Source organism: Acanthopagrus latus, chromosome 16 (assembly GCF_904848185.1).
Source record: "Acanthopagrus latus isolate v.2019 chromosome 16, fAcaLat1.1, whole genome shotgun sequence".
NCBI classification, from domain to species: Eukaryota; Metazoa; Chordata; class Actinopteri; order Spariformes; family Sparidae; genus Acanthopagrus; species Acanthopagrus latus.
Window position 1 is genome coordinate 24,822,419 of NC_051054.1, and position 13,498 is coordinate 24,835,916.

Consider the following 13,498-nt stretch of genomic DNA (forward strand, 5'->3'; position numbering starts at 1 on the left):
CAGAGTCTGAGCCATCTGGGTCAAGGTCACTTTGGCCTCCCACCTTCCAATGCCCTATGTTTTCTTATGATGCAGAATTGAAACTTCAGAGGGCAAATGCAGCTTACAAGGAGAAAGGTACCTTGCTTTGTGCAGATGACCCTAAACTGAAATCAGACATTCTCCATGGACTAACTCAAGAAATAGTCAAGTATGGTCTTTATGTCACTGACAAGCAGTTTAGCATGGTTGGGAAGGCCCTCATTTCCAGGCACCCTTGCCTAACTGAAGAAAGTTCTTTCACTGGATATGCTGGGTGGAAAAGTAGCTTGAAGAATAAACTGGCACTCTACCGTTCTCGCTTGAGGAAACTGGGGTGTCCTGAGGTGATGATCAACTCTGTTGAGCGGACACCTGGGATCAAAACAAGTCCTGCTCTTGGAATAAAAAAAACAAAGAGATCCGAGGTGAACTACTTCCCTGCTTATCCTACAGGGGAAAATGATGTGTCCCTTGAGAAGCTTAGAGCGGAACTTACTTCTGACGTTAAGAGGAGGAATAGCAGGGAGGTGATAAGAATGAAAATGGAGAAGACATTTGCTTACAGAAGACAAGAAATTGTTCGTAACACACCCTTGATCCATGAGGTCCAGGAAAAATGGCCAGCCCTCTTCGAAGTACAAGAGGTGAGGCAATATGATAACTGTAAACTGACATGATTCTGAAGAGGATTGTGATTGGCGAATGCATGCAACATGTGGTTCATAGAGAGAGATTGTTTTTTTTGTGTCTATTTTTGTGCTTTATGTTGCCATGTTGATGGTTTATATTTCAGGTTTCTGTCCAGATCACTAAAAATTAAAGGTTAGGTGGGAGATCCTTGAAAATTCTTTGAGCAAGCTGAATATGAAAGTGCGTTTCTTTAGACATTCCCTGAAGGCCCACCTCCAGAGTACAGGACAAGTGTTGTCTATGACACAGAGAGTGGAGGAGAGGGACATCTGCCAGTTTAAGGAGGTTTGGTGTGAATTGAGCCGTAGCCCTGTTCAAGGTCACTGAATGCTGTCTATGGACCATTTTAGGTTCTAGTTCCATTGCTGTTCCCACAGGACTTCCTGTTTAACATTCCATACGTTATCTTAATGTAGAGGAAGTTGTCTGGGAACAAAATAGAATGTTCAAGCATTGTATTTGTTTACATCACTGAACCCCTCCATAGGAAGAAGAACGAAGAAATTTGATACAACATAGGCCGAATAGTGAACTGGTTACTTACACTAAGTAAATGGGGCATAGTGACTCACTTTTAGTTTCATTCTGCTATGCCCCATTCACTTAATAGTAGTCATTGGTTCATTACTCAGTCTATGTTGCATCACATTTTCTGGTTCTTTTTCCTACATACAGCACTTGGTGATCTCTAACAACAGGGGATGGATCAATTCACACTTAAGTTTGATAGACATGTCAGCATTGAATCGTTTCGAACGAGACACTCAAAACTATTGGATGTTTTCTGTCCTGTTCATTCCGCAAGGGGCCAACCTTTTTTATTTTTGTGTTGGAGCATTTAATTAATTAGTTGAAATCAGGGTGTGAAGGGGATTTTAAGCAATAATACCAGTATATCTCTTTATTTGTTGTCTTCCTCAGATCAATGCCGAATTCAAGCGGATCACAACCATCCCCCTCCAGTCCAGATTTCTTTCGCAGCTAGACATTCTCCCCGACAAGCTTGTGAAGCTTTTCAAAAACCGAGCTGGCCCGATTGGCACACATCTAAAGACCATTTTGTCACCCATTACTCAGGTAGGAATTGCCTCACTGCTGTGGGATGATGATTGATGTGTGTCGTAAAGTAAAATGTTTGTCTAATTAAATGTCATTTTTTCCTAATCCCTGTTGACCTAGGATGGTGATGGTGATCGTGATGATGATGATGTTGATGTTGGGCGGGAGTGCCTTCTGAAAGGGTTGTGCATCTACCTCAATGAGGACCCGAGCAACCTTGTTCGAGAAATTGTGGTAAGTGTAAATTGTGGCCCATTTGGACACAAGAACTGCAGAACTACACAAAAGTTGGAATTTCACAAAATGCTGACAAATTTCCAAACAGGTCATTATCACATGAAGTCAGAGTCAGGGAGGTAAAGTTGATCTAATGGGTCATAGAAACTGAAGGCTCTATGCAGATGTAGTGCAAAAATATATACTGCAAGCAGACAGAGGCGATCTGTAGGCTGAAAACATGGTAGAGAACATTTATTGTAAAATGACAGTAAGTTAGAATCACGAGCCCGTATAAGCCCGGAGGGCAGCACAGCCTACCGCCAGGGCGGCTACACTGTACTGACCTCCTGAACCACATCTTTCTACAGTATTTAAAGTGTGTCTCCTCCTCTCCGAGGAAAAGCACGATCATCAAATGATTGTTAGCCAGCCTGTGGCCTAACAACAAAGGGATAAAGGTCATGAGCTTGATTGGCAAAGAGTGGGCTTGATCAAAAGATGATGACTACAGCCCTGTGTCAAGACAACCCTTAGGAATACATCAGATATAGTTTCATGCTACATTCCATCATATAATTGTTTATACTACACAGACTCAATGTATGGATATGTTTTTAATGGATTTGTTTAACACATTCTCACTATATCGTTTTATCTCACTCTGCAGGAAGAAGATGACATCCACATTCAGAAGGCAGTGGAAGAAACAACAGTTGGCATTCTTGTTGTGAAGCGCCATATCGCAGACCATTCCGACATTGGGATCATTCTGGAGGGGCAGCAGGTATTGCAGGAAATAGACAATGTGGCTTTAGCAGCAGCAATGCTGTTTGGGCTCATATATGCGCTCAACTTGGATTACCCTAAAGAACTCAAATACACTTTTGAGGTTCTCCAAAAGGTAGTCATGGAGCTGTAAGGTACCACCATGTCAAAAAAATGCCAGGTCCTGAAAAACAGACTCCGCGATTGAGGTTTTTTTTCTTCAAATTGCTAAAACTGATTTTTTTTTTTTTGCTATTGTGTGATCATTTCTGTTTTTCTGTGTTAGCAATCTGAAAGAAATACTATAGCTGCTTTTGAATGGCAAACCACTGAATAATGGGGTTACTAATGTAGGACAGATGGTAGGACAAAAAGATAGCAGTCTAGCAGTGACATAATATTGACTGGTGTTACATGGTGTGATGGTTGTAGAGCAATTGTAAATACCAATGACTGTATATGATGTTGGTTCCTAGTTGAATTGGTGTAAGATGAAACCGGTGCTGTTAGGCCTTTTCTAAGCTGGTTACAGAGGTTGTTTTAATGGTTGATAGGTTAATCATATTGGTTGTTAGGTTGTCAAACAACTAACCTTATATTGTGCATTATTTTCAGCATTTGACAGTTGCTTGAAAAGTTGTTTGTTGTATTAAAAGGCTGTCAAACCACTAATAATTAATGAAACAATGTTTCAGTACTTGATTTGTTTAAGCTAATAGTGTGATCGAAACAGACTTCTATGGTTGATAGGCATATCATGTTGGTTGCAATGTTGTTTGCTAGGTTGTCAAACTTCTAATAATTGATACAACTGTTTCAGTAGATAGTAAATTGCCTACTGACAAGCGAAGTAAATGTTGAATGTAAAACTAATAAACATATTAGTGGAAAAGTAAAGATGTTGAGTTGTTGTCTTGTTCAAGCCTACGCATCACGAGTGACAAAGAGGACACGTATTTATGTATCCACAAAACATGTGATGGCATGACCTTATTAAGGATGTTCAGGTATTACAAGACAACTAAAATTGCCTTGTACAAGATAAGAAAGGCTGTATGCAAATAATCTGTTAGTTTGACAAGAGATAATTTTTAAAAGTTAACATGAAAAAATCTTGTACATCGGTTGCACATATTAAAATTATGTAGCACTAAAACAAAAAAAACATGTTTGACAGATAAAAAAATTATTCTTGATATAGACATAAAAAGTCATGATCATTTAACAGAATAGAATTTGCTATATTTAACATGACTGAATTTGTTTTAGTGAACGTGATTTTAATATGTGCAACCGATGTACAAGATTTTTTTATGTTAATTCAACAGCCCATTTTTTTCAGTGAGCAGGTACGGTGTTACAAGATCCAAAAAAAAAGCTGCACTGCACAATGCGCTATGATCATTATCAGGGTCGAGATACACTCTATGAAGGCAAATTTTTCAAAGAGCCAAACATACGCTTGACGCTTTCAAACTTATATTGGGATAAAAAGGGAAATTGTGCAGCAGCAGTAAAATAACCTGAACCTGATTGGTGAATGTTTTGCATACCACATGTGTCATGTGCTGTAAGAGCAGACACATGATGGATAGATTTAGGTCGTATAGTACAACGTGCAGAGGAGTCAAGTGAACCATGGTAAGGTGGAGTACAATACTCACCTTCCCTCAAAATATAACATATGAAACTCAATTGGGTAACACCAGCTAAAAAGGTTATCCATTTATATGGTCGACAAATCTCTCAAATGACAGAATGATACTTACTGACTGGTAAAGAAGAGGAGGAACTAAAAGATGTTCCTGAAAAGCTATGGTCTAAAGGAACAGCTGATGTAGGACTAATACAAGGTATAAAACCAGTAGAAATAACCCCGAAAGGTTCAATTAGGCCCTATCAAATACAATATCCATTAAAACCAGAGGCAATAATAGGAATATGGCCAATAATCAAAGATTTATTATCCAGAGGAATAATCAGAGAGTGTCCAGATTCACCATGTAATACACCACTGTTCCCTATAAAGAAGGCTGCACCATCAGAAGGATGGCACATGGCTCAAGATCTACAAGCAGTAAATTGAGCAATAATACCGAGAGCTCCTTTAGTTCCTGATCCACATAATTTATTAAATGATCTTGACCCAAACTAGTACTTACTTTTCAGTAATAGATTTGGCTAATGCATTCTAATCAGTTCCAGTACATAGAGATTCACAATTCTGCTTTGCATTCCAGTTTGAAGGGAAAAAAATATACTTACACAAGAATACCTCAAGGTTATGATCTATTCCATGGCCTTGTCCTCAAATTTAGCAACATTTGACCCTCCATGTAAAAGCCAGCTATTATTGTATGTGGATTACATCTTAATAGAATCTTGAACTGAAATAGACTGCAAAACTGACACATTAGCTCTATTCACCGATGTACCACTTAATACGGCTGATATTGTGATGTTTGTAGATGGCTCATGTAAGAAGAATCTGGAGGGAACAAATGTCAGTGGATATGCCGTAGTATCATCCGACAAGGTTTTAAAGTCAAATTCCTTACCTTCGCATTTCTCTGCACAAGCAGCAGAACTTGTTGCTCTTATAGAGGCATGCAAAATAGGAAAAAATAAAGTTATCACTGTGTACACAGATAGCCAGTGCATTCTCGACACTTAACATTTTTGCCCAACAGTGGAAAAATAGAGGTATGGTAATGTCCATGGGAAAACCTATTACACATAAAGATCTAATTTTGCAGCAATTGGATGCCATTCAACTGCCGAGAAAAGTCGCAATACGCAAGTGTGCTGCACATTTAGAGGAAGCAAACCGAGCTGCTGCCTCTATGAACACAGTAGATGATATTTATACCACTAAGATTACGCCTACACATATAGATCATGATATTTTAAGAGACATGCAAAATAGCTCACCTGAGACTGAGAAAAACGTGGCAAAATGAAGGTGCCACACAGACAGAAGCAGGAATTTGGAATAGCTTAGAAGGCAAACCTATATTATCAAAACATTTATTTAGATTTGCTGCATGGGAATACCCATGTCTCAACAAGGGGGATGGTATCCACAATAGAGAACATATTCACTACATACGGATTTCAAAACTACTCAAAACATTTTTGTGCTTCATGATTGATATGTTCTAAGCATAATGCTCAAGGTAGACTACGCCCAAAACCAGGTAAATTCCCAGAAGCAACTTACCCATTTCAATGTATTTGTATGGAGTTTATTGAATTAAATAGAGCTGAAGGAAAGAAATTCTGTTTAGTAATAATAGATTTGTTCTCCAAATGGGTAGACATTACACCAACAGTGAACAATGATGTAATAACTGTGGCAAAAATCTTAGCTACCGTAATAGCTCAGAGGTATGGTTTTCGAGAGAAGATTTATTGCGATAATGGTCCTCATTTTAGGAATCAAGTCATACAAAGACTATCTGAAATATTTTCAATCCGACTCAGGTTCCATTGTAGCTATCATCCACAGTTAGTAGGACTGGTGGAAAGAAACAATGGAACTATTAAAGCAAAACTAAGAAAGGCTGTGGAGGAAACAGGGAAAAGTTGGGTAACATGTCTACCAGCTGTAGCATTAAGTCTACACATTCAACCCAACAGTACAGGATTATCACCATTTGAAACATTATATGGAAGACCATTCAGGGTACCGTTAATAGATACAAGGGGAGATGATACAGGATTCACTGAAACAATTGTTGACTGTATGTCAAAAATGATGAAGAACAAGAGTGCTTTGTCTACAGTATCTCCTCCAATAGGTCCAGCACCAACAGGAGGCCCAATAAACCCGGGAGATTGGGTGTTCATCAAAGTCCTGAGGCGAAAGAATTGGTCACACTGGGAAGGGCCCTATCAAGTACTACTGTCTACACCTACAGCAGTCCGTATAGCTGAAAGACAGACGTGGATCCATCTCACACATTGCAAAAGAGCACAAATACCACTGTCAGATAAGTAGAAGCATTCACCATGCCGGAATTAAAATTATGTGTAATAACTGTTTTCTGTGTGACCACAATTGCATTCCTTATCTCAAATTTAGTGACACAAGGCTAGGTACATGATAAAATGAGGGAAAGAGCTATAGGAACACAATCCAGATGGGACACTAGGAGAGGTGCAGTGATAACACAATGTACTGAAGGGATAACAGTTGCGTGCACCGCACATAGAAGTGTGTGGGGTAAAACTGTTAACAGGTATGGGTGTGGATGTCAGAAGTGGAATTGGGTGATTGCTGATACAGGAACACGGGATTGGGAATACAATTCTAGACCTGAATTAAAAAACCGACTGACAGTTATCAAGATGATGCCAAAGCCACTTGTAAAATAAACTCCTGCAATCCTGTAACAATAACACTCAAGGCTCCCAAGCAATGGAACATATGTGTTGGGAGCATGGGTAAGTGGAACAAACCCAGTTGGGATATTTTATATAACAGTGTCCCCAAACCCGATTAATCAGACAACATCTGTAATGGCTACACCAACCACACCAACTTCGATGAAAAATAATCCTGTAAAATATATAGACGTAAAAAACATAAAGGAAACATATGCCCTAGAAACGGGATTCACAGATTCAAATGTATGGTTACAATGGATTGTTCACACAGCCTGAAACAGCACCTCCACAAGCTGTCTAGCCTGTGCAGCAGCCAGGCCGGGGTTAGGTACAGTGCCTTTTCCCCTTAATCCAGATAATGATCCGAAAGTTTTCTGCTGCATGCTAGATTTAAACAAATCAGATAGTGCTACAAACTGCACCACTTTGAAACTTTTTTCCCCACCAGTGTCACCACAGATTAAACCACCATGGTTTACTCCATACACTGGAAATTACACCTGCTTGACACAAAGCAAAGGTACCGTGTCAGTAGGGATGTTGACAACTTGTAAAACCATCATTGATGTAAGTAAGGGTGAGAACAATGTCACTGATGGTGTGGTGAATGATCAAATCATGGCCAGAGCTGATGTATGTTGGTTCTGTGGAAGTAAAACACTCAGAGCAAAATTACCAACTGACTGGAAGGGAACTTGTGCCATGGTACAGTTACTAATGCAAACATACATTTTACCATATGACACGATGATATTGGAGAAAGTGAAGACACATAATTCATGTATTACAAAGAGAAAAGCACCAGCAGGATCGTTTGATAGTAAGGTTTATATAGATGCAATTGGTGTTCCTTGAGGTGTTTCAGATGAATTTAAAGACATAAATCAGGTTGCTGCAGGGTTTGAATCATTCCTAGCTTGGTGGGTAACTATTAATGAAAATGTGGACTGGATAAATTATGTGTATCATAACCAACAAAGATTTCTGAATTTTACAAAGGAGGCAATTGGGGGCATACATCAACAGTTAGATAAGACTAGTTAAATGGCATGGCAGAATAGGATGGCATTAGACATGTTGTTGGCTGAAAAAGGAGGAGTATGTATAAAGTTTGGAGATATACAGCACCGGATGGCAGCATTACTAAGGCGTTGGATGGATTAACCTCCCTGTCTGCAGAGTTAGCTGAACATTCTGGTTTCAGTGATCCTCTGACAGGATGGCTTCAGGACATTTTCGGAAAATGGGCAGGTTCTATAAAAGCTATGATGTTATCTGTAGCTGTAATGATTGCCATTCTAACCATCTGTGGATGTTGTTTTATCCCCTGTTTGAGAGGACTGTTACAGAGACTCATTGACACTGCTGTGACCAAAACAACGATGCTGTATGAAAGGGTCCCCACCACCGATGGCTACCGGGAGGTCTATGGGGATGCAGCACAAGAAAATATTTTATTTGATATGACAGATGATGATTTATATGGTAACCTGCTAGATGAAGATAAGGACACCACCGTTTAAGGGATAATTGCTGTTTATGTGTTTATTCTATTGATTATGATGATACTACTAGAGCCACTGAGGAGAAAAATTCTCACAGCCTTTGTTTATATTGAAAGTGACCCCTTTTCATTTATTCTTTTTACATGTAGGGAATAGTTTAGTTAGGTAGGGATAGGTCCGTAGCCAAGCCCGATGGGTTGATTAGCTTGGTGAGGACATTTATGTTTTGTTTTGGGGTAACATTGTCACATCAGTGACTGGCGGCATTGGCCACCTATGATTTTGATGTACAGTACAGGCCGGGGAAAGCCAATACAGATGCGGATTTGTTGTCATGCAACATAGCTGAACCCGCAGAGGGTGATGAATGGGAAAGCATGTCTCCCACTGCCGTTAAGTCTGTATGTTGGTGGGTGCAGGTTGGTGAAACTTCTGATGAGTCTCCAAGGTATGTCGAACAGTTAGGTGCACCACCAGCATGTATCCCTGATGTATATGCCTTTCCGTCTCAGTTACACCTCAGTTCTCAGGAGCAGTTCTCCAAGGCTGATTTGATGGAGACCCAGAGGAGAGATAATGTCCTTGAGCCAGTGATTGAGGCTGTGAAAAATGGAGTTTGGCCTAGCCGCAAAGACATGAGCCCTGAGATGCAGTTGCTTAAGAGGGAGTCAGGCAGACTGGTGATGAGAGATGGACTTCTTTGTCGAGTTGGCAAGAAATCTGGTGACGAGACACTACCGCTCGTGCTACCTGGTGAATTTTGTGGAAAGGTTTTGTATGCTTTACATGATGACATGCGCCATCTAGGTGTTGAGAGGGTCACTGACCTCCTTCGAGCTAGGTTTTACTGGCCCAAAATGCTCAACGACGTAGAGGACTATGTCAAAAATTGCGGATGGTGCGTGACTCACAAAACACCTTGCAAGAAAGTTGCTCCTTAGCATCACATCGTCAGCAGTGATCCTATGGATTTGGTGTATATTGACTTTCTGTCAATGGAGCCTGATTCCAAAGGCATCAGTAATGTATTGATTGTGACTGACCACTTCACTAGATATGCTCAAGATTTTCCAGCTAAAAATCAGAAAGCATTGACAGTAGCCAAGATACTAGTTGAGAAATATTTTGTGCACTATGGACTGCCGGCAAGGATTCATTCTGACCAGGGTAGGGATTTTGAATCCAGGTTGATAAGAGAGCTCCTGACAACCTTGGGCATACGGAAATCTAGAACAACCCTGTATCATCCCCGCAGCCTGAACGGTTTAACCGTACATTGCTCTCCATGCTAGCCTAGGGTCAAGAGAGTAAAAGGTCATGGAGTCAACATGTGGCTTCATTAGTGCATGCATATAACAGTACAGAAAGCGATGCAACAGGGTACTCTCCCTACTATCTGATGTTTGGTAGGGAGGCAAGTCTCCCAGTAGATCTGTATGGAAAGCCGTTTGAGCATTTATTCAATATCCTTGATATCAATCTTAAGGTTCATGTACTAGTAAGCTTTTTGTCCTCACTAGTAAGACAATTTGGCGCACTAGTAGAACTACTAGGGCGCACTAGTAGAACGACTGTGTCTTACCAGTAACGTTTTTTCCACTACTAGTGCCACTTTTGGCCTACTAGTGCGCAATCAAACCCTACTAGTAAACTACTGTGCTGCACTAGTAACACAACTAGGCCCTACTAGTAGGCATGTGTCACTCACTAGTAGCCTTTTGGACCCTACTAGTAGCACCAAAATGTCCACTAGTAGCACTAGTAAGGCATTTTTTACCTCACTAGTACCACTAGTAAGTACAAAAATGTCCACTAGTAGTACTAGTAAGGTATATTCTACCTTACTAGTACTACTAGTAACAGCAAGAATGCCCACTAGTAGCACTAGTAAGAGCCAAAATGTCCACTAGTTGCACTAGTAAGATGTTTTTGATCTCACTAGTACTACTAGTAAGGGTCAAAATGTCTACTAGTAATACTAGTACGTCTCTTTTGGCATCACTGGTACCACTAGTGAGGTCCAATGGGCCTACTAGTACTACTAGTAAGGTGTTTTTTACCTCACTAGTACTACCAAATTGTCTACTAGTACCACTAGTAAGAGCCACAGCAACCACTAGTAGCACTAGTTGGGATATTTTGGACCATACTAGTACTACTAGTAAGGGGAAAATGCTCACTAGTTGAACTAGTAGAAGCCAAAATGCTTACTAGTAACACTAGTTGCACAAGATGCTAATGGAAAGGTGGGAAATAAGCATGCATTGAGGCTTCCTATTGGCTCTCTAATTCAAAATAAGTAGTGCCGACAAATCAAGACACAGAATTTTGTCATTATCCCACCTGCTTCATTTGCATTTTGCACACTAGTACTACATGTTTGCCTGACGAAATGCAACTAGTGACACTAGTGGATTCATGCCGCAGCTTACTTGTTAACTAGTATGTACCAAACTGTCCACTAGTAGTACTAGTACAGTATTTGTGACCTTACTAGTACAACTAGTGTGGGCCAGAATGTCTACTAGTACTACTAGTAACAGCCAAAATGTCTACTAGTAGCACTAGTGAGACATTTATTGTCTTACTACTACTGCTAGTAGAGGGCAACATGTCTACTAGTACTGCTGGTAACAGCCAAAATGTCTACTAGTAGCACTAGTAAGGGCCAAAATGTATACTAGTAGCACTAGTAAGTGGCAAAATATCCACTAGTAGCACTAGTGGGGGACTAGTAGTACTAGTAACGCACAGTTGTCGACTAGTGCACAGTTTTGCTTCACTAGTAAGACGTAGTTGTCCTACTAGTATGCCACATTTGTCCTACTAGTGCGCAGAAATGTCTTACATGTTACAGAAATGTCTTGTAAGTCGCATGAAGTCATGCACTAGTAGTGTGCAATTGCATCCTAGTAGCGCGCTAGTTGCGCACTAGTAGTGTATTGTGTCATACTAGTGCAGCCAAACTACTTACATGTGCGGTTCAGAGGCTCACTAGTAAGACAAACTTTCTTCTACTAGTTACACTAGTAAGAAAAAATTATCTGTCACTAGTAACACTAGTGAGCATTTTTTATGCTACTAGTACTACTAGTAAGGTGCAAAATCCCCCCACTAGTGCTACCAGTGGATATTTTGCCACTTACTAGTGCTACTAGTTCACATCTTGGCCCTTACTAGTGCTACTAGCAGACATTTTGGCTGTCACTAGTAGTACTAGCAGACATGTTGCCCCCTGCTAGTAGTACTAGTAAGATCATGAATGTCTCACTAGTGCTACTAGTAGCCATTTTGGCTGTTACTAGTAGTACTAGTAGACATTCTGGCCCACACTAGTTGTACTAGTAAGGTCACAAATGCCGTACCAGTACTACTAGTGGGCAGTTTGGCTTTTACTAGTAGTACTAGTAAAATCATAATAGCCTCACTAGTGTTACTAGTGGACATTCTAGCCATTACTTGTGTACATGTAAGTTGCAAGATGCCGCCACTAGTAGTACTAGTGGACTGCATGCAAATGAGGAAGGTGGGACATGGATTTTGATTGGTGAATGTTCAAACTGTGTGCTTGAGGCCTTAAAGGGGCCGCTCTGAATACCAGAGTGTCATTTCGGAAGATGTGTCAACTTGTTTTGTATTATTATAAAATGAAAATTAACTGAATGCATTTCTAATATTAAAAGGCTTATTAATTAGGTCATTTATTTGTTTATGTTTCTTAAGTATTGTTTGTTTATTCATGTTTATTATATACATTATATTACTTACAAATCAATATCAATTTTATCTCCACTTGTAGGAAGTAAAATATTCAGAGCTAAGATAGATAGATAGATAGATAGATAGATAGATAGATAGATAGATAGATAGATAGATGATTAAGTGGCTAAGATATGCCCAGAATTATTATTGTAATAGTTATTGTCATCACTTTGGTCCCCCCCTAGCAGTACTAGTGGTGTCCTTGATATCAGTGATATCCGTGATATCTGTGATATCAGTGATATCCGTGATATCCGTGATATCCTTGATATCTGTGATATCTGTGATATCTGTGATATCCTTGATATCTGTGATATCAGTGATATCCGAGATATCCTTGATATCTGTGATATCTGTGATATCTGTGATATCCTTGATATCTGTGATATCCTTGATATCCTTGATATCTGTGATATCCTTGATATCTGTGATATCAGTGATATCCGAGATATCCTTGATATCTGTGATATCCTTGATATCTGTGATATCCTTGATATCCTTGATATCTGTGATATCCTTGATATCTGTGATATCAGTGATATCCTTGATATCCTTGATATCTGTGATATCCTTGATATCTGTGATATCTGTGATATCCTTGATATCCTTGATATCTGTGATATCTGTGATATATGTGATATCCTTGATATCTGTGATATCAGTGATATCCGTGATATCCTTGATGTCCTTGATATCACGGATATCACCTTGATATCCGTGATATCCTTGATATCCGACTTGAGGTCATGAAAAATAAGTTAAAAGATAGAAACGTACCTTGGTCGGTCAAGCTGACTCTCTACCAATAGATGGCAGTATGACTACATAAATGTATGGCTGGTTTGTTTCTTTGTCAACTGCTGGATTTTTTCCAGGGTATTGATACAGATGTATTTCACACTCTTAATTTCACTTGGTATTTGATGTCTATGATTTTATTTGCAACCTAGTTAAAGGCAGCATGTATTAACTTTTCATTTCTGAACCACATATCGGCCTACCTGTATAGAAGAAGGGGCATGTGTTGATTGTGTAGCATAAAAATAATGGACAAAATAATAATAATAATAATATATAAAATAATATAA

General features: G+C 39.6%; 1 protein-coding gene across 1 annotated transcript; it reads left to right on the forward strand.

Annotated features, from left to right (window-relative positions):
• The first annotated feature begins 546 nt into the window (after nt 1–546).
• Nucleotides 547–2,908, forward strand: LOC119004953. Its single transcript, XM_037072290.1, has 4 exons — nt 547–665; nt 1,633–1,788; nt 1,891–2,004; nt 2,657–2,908. Exons 1-4 carry the CDS (start codon nt 558–560, stop codon nt 2,906–2,908), a joined length of 630 nt encoding a protein of 209 aa, XP_036928185.1. The 5' UTR covers nt 547–557.
• The last annotated feature ends 10,590 nt before the right edge of the window (nt 2,909–13,498 follow it).

Excerpts from the sequence above, each read along its gene's own strand:
- LOC119004953 (XM_037072290.1), top strand. The coding sequence starts at position 558 with ATGAAAATGGAGAAGACATTTGCTTACAGAAGACAAGAAATTGTTCGT. Across the intron at positions 666-1,632 it reads CCCTCTTCGAAGTACAAGAG|ATCAATGCCGAATTCAAGCG; the intron begins GTGAGGCAATAT and ends TGTCTTCCTCAG. Across the intron at positions 1,789-1,890 it reads TTTTGTCACCCATTACTCAG|GATGGTGATGGTGATCGTGA; the intron begins GTAGGAATTGCC and ends CTGTTGACCTAG.